General features: G+C 49.2%; 1 protein-coding gene across 2 annotated transcripts in view; it reads right to left on the reverse strand.

Annotated features, from left to right (window-relative positions):
* The window catches only part of MROH1 (maestro heat like repeat family member 1), a 2,508,022-nt gene that overhangs the window by 912,047 nt on the left and 1,574,484 nt on the right, over positions 1-21,491 (reverse strand). For both annotated transcript variants that reach the window (XM_085604508.1, XM_085604507.1), the window contains one exon: positions 10,830-10,925. In XM_085604508.1, the coding sequence (XP_085460634.1) occupies positions 10,830-10,925 (96 nt within the window). The remainder of the gene's footprint in view (positions 1-10,829; positions 10,926-21,491) is intronic.

Genomic DNA, 21,491 nt, shown 5'->3' on the forward strand with positions numbered 1-21,491 from the left:
AGAACTGACGTCAGCGCTCAAGGGTGGCATCTAAGTAGCTGCCACAACATCATCCCGGCAACCACAACGCCCGTGGAGCCGAGTGAAGCCACCTTCCAACGCGCAGAAGAACTGCTGACGAAAAAACTTTTCGGATCCAGTCTGACGCCTGGGGGTAATTCTAAGGTAAGGAATCTATAACTAACATGTTTCTCTCAGATATATAAGATCAGCAGCATATGCCGACAGCATATGTGTTGTCTCTCCTAATGGGATCCCTTTGTTTGCAGCATCCCTCCGAAGTTTAATGAGTAGAGGTTCTAATGCCAGTACAAATAGTATTGGCTACAGAGGACATCCTTGTCTTGTCCCTCTTGCCACCGGGTAGGGGCAAGATATGTGGGATCCAGTATGGACCCGGGCAGTAGGTGCGGTGTATAGAAGTTTGACCCACTTCATATAGCCAGGAGGTATGCCGAATCTTTCCATAATTGCGAATATGTAGTCCCAGTTTGGTATATCAAACGCCTGCTGGAGGTCAAGAGAGATACAGCCAGTATTACAGGAGATCTTGGCAGCAGCTTCCATAACATAGTGCAGGCGCCTTATATTCAGGGACGTCTTGTGACCCGGAACAAAGCCACACTGATCTACGTGTATGAGCTTTGGAAGATAGGGGAGGAGCCGACAGGCCAGAATTTTGCTAAGTCTCTTATATTCGGTTGATAATAGGGAAAGAGGGCGATATCCTGTAATGTCTGCCAGGTTTCTGTTGGGCTTGGGAAAGGATATGACTAGTGCCTGCATAGTAGTTAGTGGCAGGGAGTGGGCCTCTTGTGCCGAATTATATAAGCATTCAAGTTGCGGAGTTAAATTGTCTGCAAAGGTAGAGTAAAATTCCGCTGGTAAGCAGTCTAGGCCAGGGGTCTTATTATGAGCAAGTTCCCTGATGGCTTATTTGATTTTGGCACCTTGTGATGGTTCATCCAACTCCTCCTGTGCATTTTCTGGTAATTTAGGGTAGGCCAAGCCTTACAAAAATATTTCTATATCTTCCGGCAGTGCATTTATTGGAGCGCTGTACAACATCTCGTAGTATTTACTGAATGCAGTGTTGATCTCTACCTGAGTGTACACTATAGTGCCATCCTGCAATGCCACTTCCGGTATTGATATGGGGGGGGGGGGGGGGGGGGGGAAGAGTGCCCGATTTGTCTGCTTCTGTGTGTGCATGTTGAGTGTATGCCTGGTAATCAATGTTGCGTAGGTCCTCAAAGAGTTCAGCAAGTCGAATTCTCCCCTCTTGTAATTGTTTTTGATTTGAGGGATCGGTACTCGCTTTCCGTTCCAACTCTTGTAGGGAGTCTTCGAGTGCCGTAAGACTCCTATTGATTTCCTGAAGGGCTCCCACTGTCGCTCCTATAGATATTTAAATTCATCCCACTCTGTTAGGCATTTTCATTCAAATAATTGGTGATAGTCGTGCCTAATTTATCTCGGAAGACCGCATCTTCCAACATCTGTTGCCACAATCTCCAAGTTGGGACCGGGGTGGGTACTTTCCCCAATTCTAGAAGAATTTCAAGTGGATTGTGATCGGATAGCATTTTGTCTAGGTATGTAGTTTGGGATATTTGAGGTGTAATGGATGAGGAACAGAATATTCTGTCCAATCTAGTGTGTAGTTGGTGTGTTGGAGAATAGAAAGAGTATTCGCGATTTGTAGGATTTTGGAGACGCCACACATCCTTAATCACCCAGCCCTCTGCCCAAGACCTCAGGAACTCTGCGTGCTTAATGGAAGCGGCTCCTTGAATCTGTGGATGGAATCGGTCCAGGTGTATATCAAGGGTGGAATTATAGGCCCCTCCCAGTGTCCACAGGATATCAGCCCAGTCCGCTAGTATTGTGTTCAGGTTGGTAAGAAATTTATCCTGTTCGTTATTTGGAGCGTATACGTTACCTATGACTATGTTCACAACGTCAAGAGTCCCATGCACTATTGTGCATCTTCCCAGTGCATCTATTCGCTGTTCTATATTCACAAACGGTACTCCCTGTCTGACCCATATGAGTGTCCCTCTCGCAAATGCGGAATATGATGTAGTGAATATCTCGCCTCTCCATTTCTTACGTAGTTTGATTACCTCAGCATTAGTAATATGGTTTTCTTGGAGGAAGGCTATCTGTATTTTCCATCTGTTTAATTGGGCGTGGATCCGATGACGTTTGTGCACTGAGCCCATCCCACTAACATTCCATGTTATCACTTTATATTTGCCCAACGTACAACTTACCTTCGGTAACGATGTATCTGGTAGAGATGATTCTAACCGCAGATTCCTTAACGTAGAATTATCCCCAGGTGTGAGACTGGATCCGGAAAATCGTACGTCACGTCAGCGAGGTAACATACGTCCCACCCCGGCGCGCTGACGTCAGTTTTCTTCGGAGAACTTTTCCACGCCACAACGTGGAGCCATCACCAACAGAACTGTGAGAGTATGGGAATAGTGTACTAAAAAATCAGTGAAACAAAAAGGGAAGCAGCGAATGGTGAAGAACAGCACCATTAGGGACAGTGCCAAGCACTGTGTTACTGAAAATCATGGAAAGGAAATTGAGCACCACTGTGAGAAGCAACCCTGCAAGCGAAGGCAGGAACCTCCCTGGAGGCAGAAACATAAAAAAAAAATGACAAAAATGACGTGGCAGACGACAAAGTCAGCAACCACAATCTAGAACAGTGAGGGGCAACAAGCCTGGAACAGAAAAGTAATGACAAAGCACCCCAAGACAACACCAGCAAGGAGTGGCGTATACCCTGTAAGAAGCGAAGGGCAGAGGCCCAGCCAAGAAACCCCAACCTAGAGGATTGCGGAGGAGTCAAACAAAAAAAAAAACGCAAGCAATGAAAAAGAGATTACAAGAAGGACCCACACTGGAATAACCAGGGTGTAGGGATGTAGAAGTACACATGAACCTACCGTCCAAAGACTACAAACAAAACGAAGCATCCCGCCAGGGAGGAAGAGAAAGAGGGCACCCGCAGGAGACAAATGCCACTTGAAAGGAGGCGAGTGCAGAAGATCATCTGAAGGGTCCTTGCAGAACGGGGAGGAAGGGCGGGTCGGGGAGGAAGGGCGGGTCGTGAAGGAATCTGCGGCTAGAATCGTCTCTACCTTATACATCGTTACTGAAGGTAAGTAACTTGTACATCTGATAGAGACTACTAGCCGCAGATTCCTCAATGTAGAATAGATACCCTCGCTATACCCAGAGGGGAGGAGGGTCTGCGAGAGAACCTCACCAGCTTGGAAGAACACAGGGCCCCAACAGGGGATGTGGCATGGGGACAGGAAGGACGGTCCAGCCCCCACCAAGCAGAAGTAAGCAAGAACAAGGAGAAGGGAAGGCCAGGATACCACAAGCCTATCCGAGGATCAAAGGACGTCCGCCAGAAAACCCGGAGGGGCAGACAGCACCAAGCAAGTACCAAAGGAAGTAAAGAACCACCCGCAAATCCAAGGAGAAGAGGTGGAACGGAGGCGGAGCCCGCCCCAGGAGAACACACACACACAGCGAAGGGCACAGCTGAATGGGTGTCTATCCCTAAGTAGGTATCAAGGCCGGAACGGATCCAAAGTCGAGAAGCGCAGACGTGAGAAAGAAGACACAGACGCGCAAAGCTCCAACAAACAAGGGACAGGAGCACACGCTGACACGGCGAGTCCCAAGGAGGGGGACCAAAAACTACCATGCACAGGCAGCAACAGCTTGCAAATACCAAGAAGCAGTGGCTCAGAACAAGGCGAGCGCCAGACGAAGACAGACAAGCCCCAGCCGGAACGGCGGCGAACGAGGTGGAAACCCCAAGACACGACGCTGCAATCAGCATGACAAAGGTCGGGCCGATGACCCAGAGGCGAAGACGATAGAAATATCAAGGAGATAGAGACCGCACCAAGCGGTATACAGGGACGCCAGGAAAAAGCTAAGACCCTGAAAAGGTATCCACGCCCGCCCAGCTTAAAACATGGCTACACAATAGCCAACAAATACTCCACCTAGGGTATGAATTGTCCCTGAACAAAAACAGGGAAACACCTCTTAGGGAAACCCGCAGCAGTGGTCAAGAATATAAAAGACCTGTGGGAACACCACAGATGGCTTACCAAGCAGCCAAACACCTCTTAGGGAAACCCGCATCAGAGGCCAAGAACATAAAAGACCTGTGGGAACACCACAGACGGCTTACCAAGCAGCCAAACACCTCTTAGGGAAACCCGCATCAGAGGCCAAGAACCGAAAAGACCAGTGGAAAACACCACGACTGCTTACTAACCAGCCAAAAAAGACATAAAGGGCCCAACCTGAGAACCGATACCGCTGCACGTAACAGCAAAAAACACACACCACAAGCTGAAGGGCTGAAACAGCAGCCAAAAGAATAAAGGGCCAACTGAAAGACCCTGAAGGCACTCAAAACCGCAAACAGCACACAACGGGTCAACTAAAACCTAAGGCTCCAAGGAGAAAGGAGGAATAACGCCTCCCATAAGGCATCGGCGAACCGAGCTTACGGAGGAGGAGGACAGAGCCCCGCAAGGAGTCTCTGAATAGCAGAGTCTGTGTGGGTGTGAAATAACAAAGTCCCATCAAAGGGTAAATCCACAAGACGCGCCCGAACATTCTCTGGAAAGACACCATCCCGCAGCCAACCATGGCGGCAGAGGGCCAAAGAACTCGCCATAGCACGGCCGAGGGAATCAGAGACGTCCAAGGCCGAACGGAGAAGGAAAGTAGCGAACTCCTGACCATCCCACACATGGTGCCTCAGATCCGCGCGGACACCCTCTTGGGAGGCTCGAGACCGAAGGGACTCCGTGGAATCCCACAGATTGGAAGTAGCCCTGGCCAACACACAGTGTTCAGGGCACGCAGGGCAGCGCTAGTGGAGACGAAAATGTTACGCCCCCAGGAGTCCAGCCACCGAGCCTCCCGTGACGGCGGAAGCAGCACGGAAGGCAAGGAAGGAAAAGCAGCCCGCAGGACAGGGCCTTGGGCCAAGGGGTGGGAAAAAAGACAAAGTGGATTGTGCGGAGCAGGACAGTGGTGGTAAATGAGCGGTTGAGGCACCGGATCCCCCGTGGCAGGGGGCCCCCCAGAAGAGAGTTATGCAGCGACAGTTCAAATGGGAGAAGCAGCTTCCCTCCACCAGAGCCCTGGTGGAGCACCTCTAACAAGTGGTCCGAAGGGAGTGGGGCAACCGGATTCCCCATCTGCAGAATGCCAGTGCCCGTGAAAATGGCCCAGACAAAGGCCACACTCGCCTCCGTAGGGCGACGTGGGGGGAAAGCAACTCCTCCATGGGCAAAGGCTGCAAACTGAGGCACCCAATCCCATGTCCCGCTGGAGGGAGAAAAGACCAGCGCCTGAGGGATGGGAAACCCACGGACGAGTGGGGAACCTGAGGGGTCTCTGGGGAGGGCCGAGAAGCCTGCGGGGCAGACAACTGCAGGGAACGGAAGAGCGGGTCCGGGGTCTGTGGACGTGGAGACGGCGTAGAACCCGCCCTGGAATCCACCGGACGAAAGGCTACGACGCGGCTTCCAGTCTCCGGTGAAGAGGAGACGACAACCCTCCGGAGAGGAAGGGACATCGGATGTCCCGACGGCACCGGGGAGTACACCCCAGGCACCAATGAGTCCTCGACCGGCACCCTAAATGTCCACCAGTGGCGCTGGGTCGACCTCCAACACCACGTGCTGCCTCGAAGAAGGGGGCGGAGCCGAAGCGGCCAATGAACGGCACCGAAAAGTCGCCGGCTCGGCCCCAGAGGCAGCGCCTGCGCCGAGGGCCGAGAGGGGCCTGGGGAAGCGTCGGGGAGGAAAGCCGTTGACGCCGGAGAGGCGTCGGGGAGGAAAGCCGTTGACGCCGGAGAGGTGTCGGCTCGGCCTCTGGGAAGACAGCCACCTGCCCAGAGGACCGATGGGGGCTGGAGGGCGAACCCTGAGTCCCGGTGAACTCCTGCGACACAGCAGGGAACCCCGCGGGGCTTTGCGGCGAGGCCAGGACGCCATGGGCTGAGGAGGGGAACCCCAAAGGGGCCGCACCTCGACAGCACCACACCTCCAACACCTGAAGCCGAACGCGTCGGCGCCGGGGGCGAAGCCGCCAGCGAGTCCGTAGAACACTCCGCGCACGGCGAGGAATCTACAGACATGGCAGGAGGAGGGGTGAAGGAGGGCTCAGGGAAGCCTGCAGAGCCGTAGCGTAGGCTTGCATCTGGGCCCTCGTCGCCCCAACGCCGGGAAACGGCAGATAGGGTGGTGACAGACGAGTGCACACATCCGGGGAGGGACCGGCGCCCTTTGCCGAAGGAGGACAAGGCCTCGGCGGCAAACTGCAAGACTTACCTGCGGGCGAACGACGCCCATGGGGCCTCGGCGAAGGACTATGCCGCACCCGGAAACGGCGGCCCCTGGACCTGTCCGAGGTAGGAGACGGACGCTGCGACGACACTGACCTGGACAAGCGGGCCAACAGCAACTTCATCCGGCGCTCCCGCCGGGACTTAGTTTTGAGATGCTGGCAAGACTCGCAGTCCGTTGACTCATGGTGTTTGCCCAAGCACCACATGAAAATAGTGTGAGGGTCTGTCACCGACATCTGGCGTGCACACGAAGTGCACGTCTTGAAGCCCGAAGGCATGGTACACTGTTCCCAACTCAAGGCGCTAAGAGGCCCGAAAACAGGGGAGCACACTCCGGATCCACGTTGCACACGGAAAAGAAGGAAAACTGACGTCAGCGTGCCAGGGTGGGACTTATGTAACCTCGCTGACGTCACGTCCGTGGACGACGTCAGGGCGGGGTCACGTGGTACCGCCCCCGGCACGAAGATGTGCTGTGGCAAAGATTTTCCGGATCCAGTCTCACACCTGGGGATAATTCTACGTTAAGGAATCTGCGGCTAGTAGTCTTTATCAGATACTGCCATTCATATATCTGTTCAGTTATGTTGCAACAGCCCCGGTATGTACAACAGAGATAGTGTGTGTCACAACTTGGAGTGAGCCATATCCCCAGAAAAAACTACTCATCTAAAAATCCCAATACTAGGACGAGCACTTTGCTGGTCCAAACATTAATCAAAACAATTTGAAGGTCCAATCGGTTAACTAATGCAATAACTGCAGGGGGGTGGTTCCTGCACGGAGCATAGTACCTTCTTTCAGGACGGAGCGACTCACATGTCAGGACCCTTGTTACATATGAAAAGATATGGGACACCTAGAGGAGAATAACAATACAACGTACATTGACAAAATCTTACTTCCCTCCATCATGGACTCTTGTAAATATGTACTAGGTGTCATCTTCTGATTCTGTATATTATCAGCCAAATAATGTCTGCACTATTTACGGGATAATCGATGGAAACAACGGGTCGTTGCTGTCTGAGTCGGAATGTATCATATTATCATCCAAGTGATCTGAAGAGGATGGCGGATTGGTTTCCCGCATGGCAGCAGCTGCGGCCAGTGTAGACTCCTGACCTAGCAGGGCCTGATCTGGGGACAAGCTCTTCGCTGCGACCTTGCGGGACGATCTGGTCTGTCGCGTTCTCTGTTCTGATGACCGTTGTTGAGCTTGTCGTGTCTTTTGATCTAGAGTGGCCAGAGCTTGGGGAGAAAGGGTGCTTTCCAGTCGTTTGCTGCCTCCAGGCTGGCAAAAAAGTGGCACTTTTGTTCATGTATAATTTTCAAACGAGCAAGGAACAGTAGTGCGCACTTAAGGTTCAATACTTGGAGTTTCTTTTTCAAAGGTAGATAAGAAGCACGTTGCCTTTGAACCAGAACTGTGTAGTCTGGGTATAGGGAGATCCGGTGGTTCTCATACTGGATGGACGCCCTCTTCCTGGACCTCACAAGAAGGAGATCGCGGTCCTCATAGTTTAGGATGCGGGCAATCATTGTTCTCGGCTGTGTTCCATCTGTCGGTCTACCCAGTGGTATCCGATGTGCCCTGTCCACACAGAAGAAGGGCGACAATCCTTCTGGAGCTATCTGGTCTAGTAGACACTGCTCCATAAATTGTGTTACGTTTGGGCCCTCCGATTGTTCTGGCAATCCCAGCACCCGTATATTATTGCGCCTAGCCCTGCCTTCAGCGTCTTCTGCCCTGTCCTCTAGGTCAGCCAACTGTTTTTGTATTTGGGTTATATGCTCAGAATGTTCTTTGTGTTGTGGTAATAGTTCCTTCAGAGTCTGTTTATTACTTTTGACTATATCTGATAGGGAGCTTATTTGTTGTTCAATAGATTTACGTGAATCATGTATCTCCTGCAAGATTAAGTCCAGTTTATCGGGGGGAGAGACTCCTCATTAGTCAGACACAACTAATCGAGGATGTCTGTGAAGCTATGTCTGATTTCCCCTGGGTCTGTTGATCAACAGGTGGCATCTCCGATGCCTTTTGTTCGCCCCACAATGGAATAGTTGATATTCAGTAGAGGTTATACTGCCTGTGCTGTGATGGCTGTATAGTATGCTTTATTCTGCCAAAATAACTTGGGAGGAGGAAAAAAAATATGCAAAATGAGGTCGGACGTCCAGCAGCTGCACCCGGTTATTAGTTCAGTTGTAGACTCAGTCTACACCACAGGACATCCACGCCTAGTCATGTACCGGAGATGGATTTGTGAACCCTCTTTCCAGGCTTAGTACCCAAGGCTCAGTCACGCAATTGGCCAGTTCCATAGCATTATTGCAGGCAGGACGCTCTTTGTAAATGCGTAGGAACCCAATCCCCAACGACTATAAAGCAGCACAGATGCCTCTGTTAGATCGGTCTAGCAGGCTCGGGGGGGCCAAGACTTCCCTCAACCACACCCCATGTATACGTCCAGCAGGTCTCATGTAACAGCCGACTCGCTCCTTACTACGGAGAGAGGTGGCCCCACAGGAACTCAGGCTTATGTCAGCAAACAGGGGCGATCTTTGAGCCTCACGTGCTGGTCACTTGTACTTTGCTCTATGTGTTGCTCTCGCTCTCAGTTGTGCCCTCCTCAATGTTCACAGGATTGGTGTCAGTTCTCATGCACTTCCCTGTGTTGTAAAAGAGTGACACCGATCGTGTACCTCGCAGAGTGCCTGGGGCGTAACAGATGTAGTGGATGGCACGTGTGAGGTGGTTGGAGCGTATACGCAGCAGCCCCGTCGATTGCACCAGGATGGGGGCGCTCATCCACACACCGCGTTTCCATCGTCATTGCGTCGTCCAGTTCTTGTCGAAGGGGAGCACAGCCAGCGTCTGGAGGATCAGGCCAGTCTCGCCGGGGCCGCAGCTTCCAGCCTACGCACCACTTATAGGAGCGCAGGGATCAACAGCACCCGTCCACTGCAAAAGTCTTCCTTGCAGGGAAGGGTCTCGTCCAGCTAGCTGCCCAGTTCCTCTCAGTAAGGAGCGCAGTCTGCAGCTTTGCTTACACTTCCGCGCACCAGAACGCCGGCCTCATGGGGTCGCCTCAACGTCCAGCCGCTGGAGATCACAGTATTCCGGGGGGCCCCCCGACAGGGCACCAGTCATCCTTTGGGTTGTCCCTGCCGCGGTCTCTAGGCCTGGATCAGCCCCACCCAGTGCTTGTCACCAGCCCGGCAGGGCACGGTCGGCTCCACACTACGGGAACGCTTCGCTGCACAGTCACCTGTGCGGTCTTCTCACCCGAGACTATAAGGCGGTGAGTTCTTTGGCATACCTCATCTCTTTGTGTTGTAGGTTCCGGTGCAGCGGCCCACAGGTCCAGACACCCGCGCCAGTCCCCAACAGGCCTCGCAGCGCAGAGCCCCTCTTTCAGACTATATTTCTCTGCAGTAGTTGCTGTTTCCGCATCTCCACTGGCACAGTACGTTGCTGCTGCGTTCCCATATCAGTAGCAGGGGAGATCAGGGTCAGATGCCCAGTGCCGGTGATTACAGCAGGATAATCGGGTCTTGCCTCGGAGCTCCGTCAGTTTGTAGCCGCCATGCTTGCCAGTTAGCCACCCCCCCTGTTTCTGACAACATACAGGTGCCATCATACTCCTACACTCTTATACTCATCATGATTGTCTCCTTATATTAGGACACAAGGCACACTTGCATTTGTCTCATTACTGCTGAAGTGATGGTTTATTGTGGAACAGAAATTGCTGCCTCTCTTCAGAATAATGTTACTATGGAATGGGAATAATACTGCTTATATGTAATCGTCCGTTTAGGTCTGGCTAAGAGCCACGATTACGGTGACATGTACTCAATTACAGTTACTTTGACAGCCCACATAGGGAGGAAGCAGAGACAGGTAAAACTTAAATCCTGTGATCCATGAGGAAGTCTTTGATAAGTCCATTATCTAAGTAACCTGCTGGGAGGGGAGGAAATACAGATGCCCTGGAAAGGTAAAAGTTATTGGGTATAATTCACTTGTATTTTTAAACCTTATGAGAAAGATTAATTGAATATGCACACTTAGTTTTTTCCAATTTTTGCTCTAAGATTGATATCCTGTAGTTGACTGCCCTTTAACACAGTAAAAGTGTAGCTGCCAAATTATAGTGATTGCATTAATCATAGAACCAAGCATCTAGGAGGCACAGGAATTTCTCCATCATCTCTCTGATTTATCAAGAATAAGATCATTATTCATCGGATTCCAGAACCCTTCAGCTTCAGATATCAGGAATCTTCTTGTAATCCGATAAGGTAGGCAGTTTTCAAACCAGGCATCCTTATTGAAATGCACAACTACAAATAAAACACGGATTTGTTGTTCATGAATTGGATGCTTTCTTGTATAGATACAGACCAGAAACATTTCTTGGAGTCCATTGGGAGTCAGGTTCCACAGCATGATGCTCTTCAACAATTCTTTCAAGGCATCAATGGTATCATGATACAGGACCTGGTACAATCAAAAATGTACAAGGTTAGTGGAGTTGTCAATCGATGTTGCTTGACTATCAGTGCTGTCCTAAAGAACGAGACAGTGTTAGAGAAAGTAGATGCCTTCAAGTTTAGACATATAAAGTTAACACAATCAGGATAACAAAGAAAAAAATACATAAGTGCAGAAATTTTCTGAACAACCTGCGGGCAGCGCTGCCAAATCCTGTGGCTGCCAAGAAACAAGGCTGCTTAGTCTTAATGCCACCTTATGGCTCTTTCTTTCCCCCTCTAAACCTCATGTAGGTTGCTTACCCTCTCCCTTTTCTCCATCTGTTAATGTTTTACTATCTTTATCTTCCACCTCCTCTTTTATTTTCAGCCTTTGTCTCTCTTATGCTTGTTAAAATCCGGATGATGAAAATTTAATCCTAGCGCCCAACATCTTTAACCATCTGCATAAATTAAACACAGAGCACAATGCTCAATAGTGCTACTCAATCGTGATAACATAGTGCTGATAAGAACAAAAATGTTACTTACCCTTTTAGACAGTTCTCCAGCATCTGTAACTTTGATAGACTCACATACTTTGAACATTTCCTGCCGTCAGAACTGAGGTGGGAATAGGTGGTAGTATGGTCAGAAAAGGCAGACAGTTTCTGCCCTTAATTAGGAAGACCCAGTGGTGTAAAGCATTTTCCTGTCATTTATGAGTTGATGCCCAAGAGGCACTTCTTTAACAAAACGGTAAAAGGAATCAGAGTGATTTTCTCACCAAAGTTGCGGAGAAAGAGGGAGTGGGAACATAACTCTGTTGACTTCTGCCCGATTAGCGACCTTTAAAGAGCAAAAGAAACATTGGAGAGTCAAAATTAGTGACAAAAGTACAGGCAGGAGCAAGGCTCAGCACACTGAGTGTCACTACTCACCTTCGCAGCATTGCCAAGCATGTGCTGCTTTCAAAAGGCATGCCAGTCAATTGTGCATCCTCATTCAAAAACCCTGGGTTTTCATCCAGGTCTGGCTTCTAAAGAAAAAAAAATTACTACATGGAGTGAGCTGCTGCATCCACAGCCGGTGTGTCTGACTCGATTCATCATGCCATCTTGAAAGAGCTCCTTGAAAAGACCTTTATGCTGGTAAGATTAAAATGGGCCTCCTAAGGATACTGACTCCCATAAAGCAAGAGTGTACCTAAATAATGTACATGTTACTTACCTTCGGTAACGATGTATCTGGTAGAGACTATTCTAGCCGCAGATTCCTTAACATAGAATTATCCCCAGGCGTGAGACTGGACCCAGAAAACTTTCTTGCTCCAGCATCTCTGCACGCCGGGGGGCGGTACCACGCGTCTCCGCCCTGACGTCTTCCACGGGCGTGACGTCAGCGAGGTCACATAAACCCCACCCCGGCGCGCTGATGTAGGTTTGCTTCGGAGAACTTTTCCGCGCCACAACGCGGAGCAATCACAAAAAAACTGAGGAGAGCATGGGAACAGTGTGCGAAAAAAATCAGAGAAACAAAACAGAGAGAAACAAAAGGTGAGGAACAGCACCAGTTGGCACCAAGGCACAAGAAGGCTACAGCAGCAAAGCCACAGCAGGGAAAGAGCAGAGTACCACTCTGAGGAACAGCTGTGCAAGCCAAGGCGATAGCACCAGTTGGCACTAAAGTACCAGATGGCCATAGCAGCGAAGCCTAGCAGGGAAAGCACAGAGCACCACCCCGAGGAACCACCGTGCGAGCCAAGGCGATAGCCATCCTGGAGGCACTAGCATGTGAAAGCGCCATATCAGAAAGAGAGAGTCTGCCACCACAAACCACACAGTGAAGGGCCACAAGCCCGGAACAGAGGAGCAAACAGCAATCCACCCCAGACTACACTGTCAAGGAGGCAAAAATACTATGAGGACTCCCTCGGGACCTATATTTCTTTACATACGATTCAGTAGAATTCAGAGGAATGGGCCATAAAGGTAATGGTACACTACACAATCAGGCTTGTAGTTTTTATTATTATTTATTCATTTTCTTAAAAGATTCAATACATTTCTTTTGATTACCAAGAATATTTTACTTTATAATTTCTTTATAAGAACACTGTCAAGGAGGGCCATATCGCCTGAAAGGAGCAGGAGGCCAAAGGACAGGCAAAAGAATCCCCAACGTGGAAGACCGCAAAGGGATCAGAAACTCCAACAACAGAGGTAAAAAAAGAGCAAAAGTAGGACCCTACACTGGAGAGAAACCAGCTGAAGGGATGCAAAGGAACACAGAAAGCAACCAACCTTGTATCAAGAGAAAAAAGGGGGGTTGGAACAACCAAGCAGAACCGGACAACCTGACCGGAAGAAAACTAGGAGAGGACACCCACAGAAGACAAGTAACCCAGAGGGAGGCGAGTGCAGAAAACCAAGCTGAGGGTCCTCGCAGAACGGGCGGGTCGTGAAGGAATCTGCGACTAGAATCATCGTTACAGAAGGTAAGTAACTTGTACATCTGATAGAGACTACTAGCCGCAGATTCCTTAACGTAGAATAGATACCCTCGCCATACCCAGAGGGGAGGAGGGTCTGCGAGAGAACCTCACCAGCTTGGAAGAACACAGGGCCCCAGCAAGGGACAAGAAGGGAAGGCCAGGATATCCTAAGCCCAACCAAGGGAGAACTGCCCAACACCCCGCAGGGGCAGACAGCGCCCGAAAAGCCTCAAGAAACAAAAGGACCACCTCAAACCCCAGGGAGAAGAGGTAGAACCGGAGGCAGGGCCCACTGTAAGAAAAACACACCGTGAGAGAAAATAGCTGAACACACCTCGCCCGCAAGCAGCGGGCAAGGCAGGAACGGCTCCACCGCCAATAGTGCAGGCATAAGAAGAAAGGCACAGTTGCGCAAAGCCCCAGAGGAACCAGAGGCAGGGGCACAAGGGAACACATCGAAGGTCACAATGGTGGAGCAGAACAAGCAGGCCTGCAAGGGCATGCGCAGCCAGCAGCAGGCAACACCATGGAGCAGCGCACCCAGAACAAGCCAGACGCAAGCCGAAGGCAGAGGCCAGGGAGGGCCAGGACACACCCCAAAGGAGGGGCCGGTCCAGAAGCACACACAGCCTGACCCACGAAAGAAGTGGAACCAGGCAGAAGAGAAAGAGAAAGAGAGAGAGAGACACACGGAGGACGGGCCCAAGCCGTCCACCAGAACACAGAAGCCAAGGAAAGTCAGTCCCTCTGGAACACCAGACAGAGGACCAAGCCGAAACACCGGACAGAAGTGCGGAATCACCACAACACGATGCCGCAGACAGCACGCCAGACTGGTCTAGCGACGTAGCGAACATGTAGAAGGACAGACCTGGGCGCAAAGTAAGCTGCGCCAAGACAATCGTCAAGAAGATCGCACCTGCGACATACCGTGACACCACGGAGAGCAAGGAACCTGAAAAGGGCGACCACACCTCCTTAGCACATGACAGAGCTATGTAGTAATAGTAGACAAGCTTTATTTGATTTCTACAAACGAGAATCATAAAAGCACAATAAAAAAAACACATTTTTATTCAAGATTTAGCAATTAAAATCTAGGGCCAATGATCCATCATATTATTATTGATTTCCTACATTTTCACACTTCAAGAAATTTATCAAGCACCATATCATAAATTCATTATTTAAAAGTTGCAGGGTTAAAAACGCCGGTCGGCATCTTCTAAAATCAAATTTCTTTAAAATCGGTAATAGTCATTTTTTCCTTTGCTGGTTATAAAATTTACAGAAAAAGACTTAGTGAATTGTTGTTTGCTCAGACAGAGCTATGTAATAGCTACAATTACCCCACATACATAAATTAATATACACTTTAGGATATAAATTAAAATTGGTTCATTTCTATTACCACACGTATAAGACTCTACACATAATTTATATCATCAAGGAAACATATGGATTTGTAAAAATTCCCGCCTAAATGCATTCATGCAGTTTTGTTCCCATATTTAATTCAGTGCATTGTCAAATTTATTGTTGGTATATTTAAAAAATCAAACTTTAAGAAGTCTAAAATATGAGTCTTAGCAGCATTATATGTGCAAATAGAGCCTGATAATCCTAGAAAAAGTGCTTATGTGCCTTCTAGCTTTCCTATAAGTGCATACTGCTTTAAAGTGCCCGGTGCTTCATAGCGCAAATATGAACTTGTGCAAACAAATTACAAAAAAAAAAAAATGTATGCACCTCTAAAAAAAAACAAAAAAACAATTTGTTATTTTTAGCTATTTGGGTTTAAAAACAAGTTGATGGTTCGGCGGTAGGCTTATAGTTGACATTACGGCACAATAACAAATGTCAAAATACCTAGTTCTCAAGTGATAACATGATAGGTTGGCGGACACATGGCACAATGTATAGATAAATATATCTCTAAAGCATTCACATATATATATATCATTGTTTTGTGTATTAATACTGCACCCATGCAATGTAATGTGGACAATATTTAGAGAAAGTTGTGAAGGTCCTCATTGTTTTTTCAGCCCTGTTGGTGTCTTACTGTCTAATTCTAGGATCATGCGTGACTAACTGACGTAACAGTCGTTCTCTATTCCCACCTCGTCTGAGAGTCGGGATGGCATCAATAACAAAATACCTCAGGCAATTGAGGTCACTGTTATGTTCCGCTTTGAAATGGCGTGCCACAGGATACGTGGCATTGTTGTTCACTATGGCCCTTAAATGTTGTAGTATTCTCACGTGTACCTGCAGCTTGGAACTCCTGACATATCTCAAGTCGCAGGACCACGTGAGCACATACACCGCATATTCAGTCCGGCAGTTGAAAATACCTTTAATGCCTACCCTAGTGGGACTAAAGGGTGTCACATAGTGTGTAGTGTTGACCCCAAATTTACAGGCCCTACAGGTTGAGCACTTGTAAAATCCTTTCTTGGGTTTAAGCCACGAGGTACTCTGGCCAATCTTTGGGCTGCTTTTAACAAGCTGAGATCTCATAGATGGTGCTCTTCTGAAGGTAAACGTAGGTAATGCCGGTAGTCTAGGTGCCATTACTCCATCTTTAAGCAATATTGGCCAATTTCTCTTAACAATTGCTCTAATCTACTTTTCTTGACTGCTGTACGTAGCAATGAGTTGGGGTATATTCTCATCTATACTGATGGATATTTCTTATGTTGTCAGTTCTTTTTCAGATTCTATTTCCTTACTGTTTTGGTTTAACAGGGACTCCCTCGTTCTGGTCTTAGCTTTGGTGGTGGCCTCATTCAAAATCTTATCACAGTATCCTCTCTTTCTGAACCTTTCCTTTGCTTCATGCATACATTTATCTAACTCTGTTGCTGTACTACAAATTCATTTAAGCCTAAGGAATTCGCCAAAGGCGATACTTTTAACCAAATGTTTAGGGTGGGAGCTTCTCGCGTGCAGTGTTGCCTGCCGTTGTTTTACGGTGCAGTGTCGTTTTGAGTTTCATATCCGACATACACCCTCACATCCAGGAAATATATGCTTAGCTCACTGATATGTGATATAAATTTCAGGTTCACATTGTTGGTATTAATATCTTAGATGAAATTTACTGCACTCTCATGGTCTCTCCTCAAAATAATAAAAACATCAATGAACCTAAGCCAGTGCATGACATGTGCGAAATATACTGCTGTGTGGGTTCTCTTCAGAACCTGCTCCTGCCACCAGCCAACATATAGGCAAGCATAGCTGGGGGAGAAGCAGGCTCCCATGGATACTCCCCGCTTTTTGTCTAAACAGGAAAAAATTATTGAACAGACACAACCTGATAAGTTCCAACACCATTATGTTGTGATTAGAATATGCCATGGGTCTGGTGTCTAGAAAGTGCTTTACTACTGTTAGATCCACTTGATGGTCACTACTTGTATATAACGATTCGATGTCCAACGCAATCAGCAGTAGTCCTTCTGTCCATTCAATTTGTTTCAATTTTGTTAAAAAGCCACCGGTATCTTTGATGTACGTGGGGAGTTTCTGAACATGCTCTTGGAGATTATAGTCCACATACTGTGTAATATTCTCACAGATGCCATTTATTGCTGAGATCATCGGTCTTCCAAGAATAGGTGTTCTCTCTAAGTATTTAAGGTATGAAATAAATCGTGGGGAGCACAGGGAATTAATTGTGCATACATTTAAATTCTTCTTTAGAAATTAAACCTTGTCTTTTCCACTGTAATAATTCCCTTTTCAGGCCTTCTTTTGCTTTGTTGTATTCTTTGAGACTTGTTTTTTCATAACACTCCTTATTTTACAGTTGGTGATATGCTTCCTGGAGATACTCCTGTTTGGGCCAAATGACTATGTGCCTACCCTTATCATACTTGTTGATTACAATCTCATGATTATTTTTGAGTTTCTTCATCAAGGTTTCATATTGACGAACCCGATATTTGATTTTCTGTTGTCTATGTTTCACTTTGTGATTTAGTTTTTTAAGGTCTTCCACAACCCGTTCATGGAAAATGTCAATGGCGTCCTTAGGCATCATCTGTAAAAATGTCGATTTTGGTTTAAAGGGGCTACTGCCCGCACTTGGTTGAACAACGTCCAGTATTTGCAATCTTTCTCGTGTGGATCCTGAACTAGAGTACTTCATCCTCCGAGTTAGTCACATCACTTAGTTTATACATGGTGAGAAGGGTAGATGCATCAGAGACCTGAAGGCTATCGGTGGCAGAACTGTTGCTGCCTGGTGCTTTATTTGCTTGACTTGTGCCTTTCTTTGATGGTAAAAAACTTTTTTAGTTTGAGTTTCCTGCTGAATTTAAAAATGTCCACTCAAGCGCTGCCATAGTTAAAATTGCTTTCAGGGCAAAACGATTGACCAAGCAATAGCAACTGTACCTCTGCCTTTGTCAGTGTTGTTGTTGATAGGTTAGCTATTGTGTTCTATCAATCAATCATTCGCATTTATAGAGCGCGCTACTCACCCGCAGGGGTCTCAAGGCGCTGGGAGAGGGAGGGGGGTGTGGGGGGGGGGGTGCTGCTACTGCTCGAAAAGCCAGGTCTTAAGTTGCTTCCTGAAGGAGAGATGGTCCTGGGTCAGTCGGAGTTGGGTGGGGACGGAGTTCCACGTCTTGGCAGCCAGGTAGGAGAAGGATCTTCCTCCGGTGGTGGTTCTGCGGATCCGTGGGACGGTGGCGAGGGCGAGGTTGGTGGATCGGAGCTGTCGGGTGGGTGTGTAGAACGCGAGGCGGCTGTTGCTGTTGATGTATATGGGGCCCGTGTTGTGGAGAGCCTTGTGAGTGTGGGTGAGGAGCCTGAACGTGATCCTTTTGCTGACGGGGAGCCAGTGCAGGTCTCTCAGGTGGGCAGAGATGTGGCTGTGTCGAGGGATGTCCAGGATGAGTAGTGCAGAAGCGTTCTGTATGCGCTGGAGTCTTTTCTGTAGTTTGGCTGTGGTTCCAGCGTAGAGGGCGTTCCCGTAGTCCAGTCGGCTGGTGACGAGGGCCTGGGTGACCGTCTTTCTCGTTTCGGTGGGGATCCACCGGAAGATCTTTCCGAGCATGCGCAGGGTGTTGAAACATGATGACGAGACGGCGTTGACTTGCTTGGTCATTGTGAGGGAGGAGTCCAGGATGAAACCACCAGAGGGTGGTGGTGGGGGGCGTTGGTTCGGTGGTTGGGTGTGTGGTCTGGGCGCCGAAGCTGTTGTGTATGTCGGCGATTTTGTGGTGGAAGAATGAGGCGAGTGCGTCGCAGAGGTCTTGCGAGGGCGTGATGTCGTTGTTGCTGGCGCTGGGGTTGGAGAGCTCTTTAACGATGCTGAAGAGTTCCTTGCTGTTGTGGGTGTTGTTGTCTAGTCGTTCTCTAAATGCTGTCCTTTTGGTGGTGCGGATCAGCTAGTGGTGTTTGCGGATGGCGTTCTTGAGGGCTGTCATGTTCTCGCTTTGCACAGTCTCTTGCGCCATTGAGGTTTCTTGGTTTTTGCGTTTCTTTCGCCTGGCTCGTCTCCTTTTGATCCTGCGTTTTCTACAGGCTTCTTTTGATTCTGTGGCCTCAAGGTTTGTCTGCGATCTAAGGTTAAAAATCCAGCTCCTCAGCCAGACAAATTGCCTCTTTCGCCTGCCATGTTGGTCATATTAGAGCCCCCATCCTCTGATTCAGTTTCACTGACCACTAAGCTTAAGTCAGAGGTAGATGACATGGCGTTCTGATTACCCAATGATTCAGTTGTTGTTATCAAGGTTGGTTTGGACATGTTATTCATCCTCATCCTTATACTTTCGTGCGAAAGTAAATATTTGCCCCAGATTTTGATCTTGTCCTCTTGTTTCTTTAATTTCTCTTGAATTTCTTTTTTGGATTTGGTAATAAATTCCTTTGCATCAGATTTACCCAATTCTTCATTGATTTTGTCTATTTCTTTTAATAATACCTCACGATCGATTTGGGCATATTTGATTAGTTTTCTGCCCATTCATTAAGCATGTTCGGGTTGGGGTTCTCAAAGCTTCGGTCAGTAAGATGCGGAGCCCCCGTGGGACTCTTCCTGCTTCCTCATATTTCTGAAGGGGTTTCTACTCCCACCACTTTGTAATGTCGTTGCACATGCATTTCTCCAGTGTCTTTAATAACGACTTGCAGTCAGTCTCTTTATTAATTGCGTCCGTATCCCATCGCTGTGCTCTGCTTGAAGTACTCGGTAAATTGCTCAAGAGCTCTTCAGATATATATATATATATATATATATATATATATATCACGCTCACGAAGCTGTCAGGATACGGCTCATTTGTTTGCATAGGTCTCCCTCGACCCCGAGCTCAGAGAGACGCGTTTCGCCTTCGCAGAAGGCTTTCTCAAATAAATAAATAAAAACACACAATGGCCCCCTCACCGAGCTATAAAAGGCACCAGGGACCCCATCCCATAGGAGCTGGCTCACAGACATTAATGTATCTGGTCCCAGGCAATGGGGACCCGGGGGCACATTAGGGATCGGGGAGGATGGCCGTGCGTCCCTCTACTATTTAAGTTAGGTGAGGCCCCGGGGGATGAGGTACCCAAGGCCTAGTAAAGCTCCAGAGCCTATCTTTATCAAGTATGACTGGGTATACTTTATCCCATATAATACATTGTCACACGATCACATTTCCCACAAACCACTTAAAACCCTGGTGCACAGCTCTTTCAGAAAGAGAGAGCATGTTTTCAAACATGAAGTATAAAAATAGAAAGTAGAACAGAATCTCTAGTGCAAAATTAAACACATCAAGAACCTGTTAGATATTTGCTGCAAAAAGATATTGAAAAAGGTGCAGGGGGGCGTGGCTTGGCGCCAACGAAGATGGCCGCCTAAGGAGAGAGCTTCGCCAGAGCTGAGCCGGAAACCCCTATAAATCCGGCAGGCTGTACCCAGGCAATGTGTGGAGTGGCGGAGGAGAGCCGGCAGTACCCGACAGCGCAAACCGGAGGCTCCCGGACACCCTCTGATCCTGCGGCGTGTTGAGAGCCCCTAAGCGGCGGCCCAGTGCAACTAGGAGGCGGATGCGGGAGACTCCCCTTGCCGCTTTCGCAACTGCCCGGCGCCGAGGCCTATCGCATATCGTGTGGTGAAATGTGGGCCCCAGACTTGGCGCCCCCCCACCTCCGCTCCTGACATCTGGTGAGGGCCGCTTCGCTAGCCGCAGTGTGCGCACAGGCGCTGAGGACGGTGGTGTCGCAGCTGCGGCGGGGCCCCGAGAGGCTGCGATTAACCGGGTGAGTGCCGGCCGTGAGAGGGCCCGCTTGAACGGCTGCAGTGGCGTGCCTCCACTGACTCGAGCGCCTGTTGCTCTGGCTGTGCACCTTCACTCCAGCCCCCACCGGCCCGATCGAGGGCAGAGGGGGAGCGCTTCCAACAAATCGGCGGCAATGCGAGGGAGTGAAGGCCTGTGAAGCTGGGGGCAACTAGACTCCCAATTAACCCAGCGGGGGCAAGACCAGAGGTGGAGATAGGTGCGAGGCTGGGAGCGGTGCGTACCGGGTGCGGGGACTGCACCCTGGACATCTGGCTGGCCCGAAGGCCGAGAATCCACCTCCTATCCTGAATTTGGTAAGAGAGGGTCCAGCCAGGACATAGCCGCCTACATTGCAGGCCTACTCGGGGATAGACAGAGGCCCCAGCTCTGTGAGAGGAGTACCTGCCTGGCGGCGGTGGACCGCAGTGCAAAATTGGAGGTGGGAGAGTGGCGGCATGCACACTCAGTGGGAGCGACTGGCACATACGCTGGTGGGCGTTGAGGGACCCCCCTGAAGCATGAGGAGCGGCGCAGAGGGTTTGACGACCGCTACCTGGATCTGCCTGGAGCGCGATTACTGAGAGGCCCCACCGTTCTGTAGGCGCAAGTGAGATTATCAGGCAGAGGGCGGGATAGGGTATGCAGCGCAACAAGGCTTCTAGCATAATCAGGGTGCATAAGCCTGACACAGTATTTCAGGTACGGGTACGGGCACCTAGCGGCTGAAGTTGGTGCTAGCGCATTTCCCCACTTAACTGTTGACCGGGGTGGGGGGTCCTTTTTGGGTTTTTTTGGGGGGCGATAGGCGCTCTGC

The sequence above is a fragment of the Triturus cristatus genome, chromosome 5_1 (assembly GCF_964204655.1).
Source record: "Triturus cristatus chromosome 5_1, aTriCri1.1, whole genome shotgun sequence".
Lineage (NCBI taxonomy): Eukaryota > Metazoa > Chordata > Amphibia > Caudata > Salamandridae > Triturus > Triturus cristatus.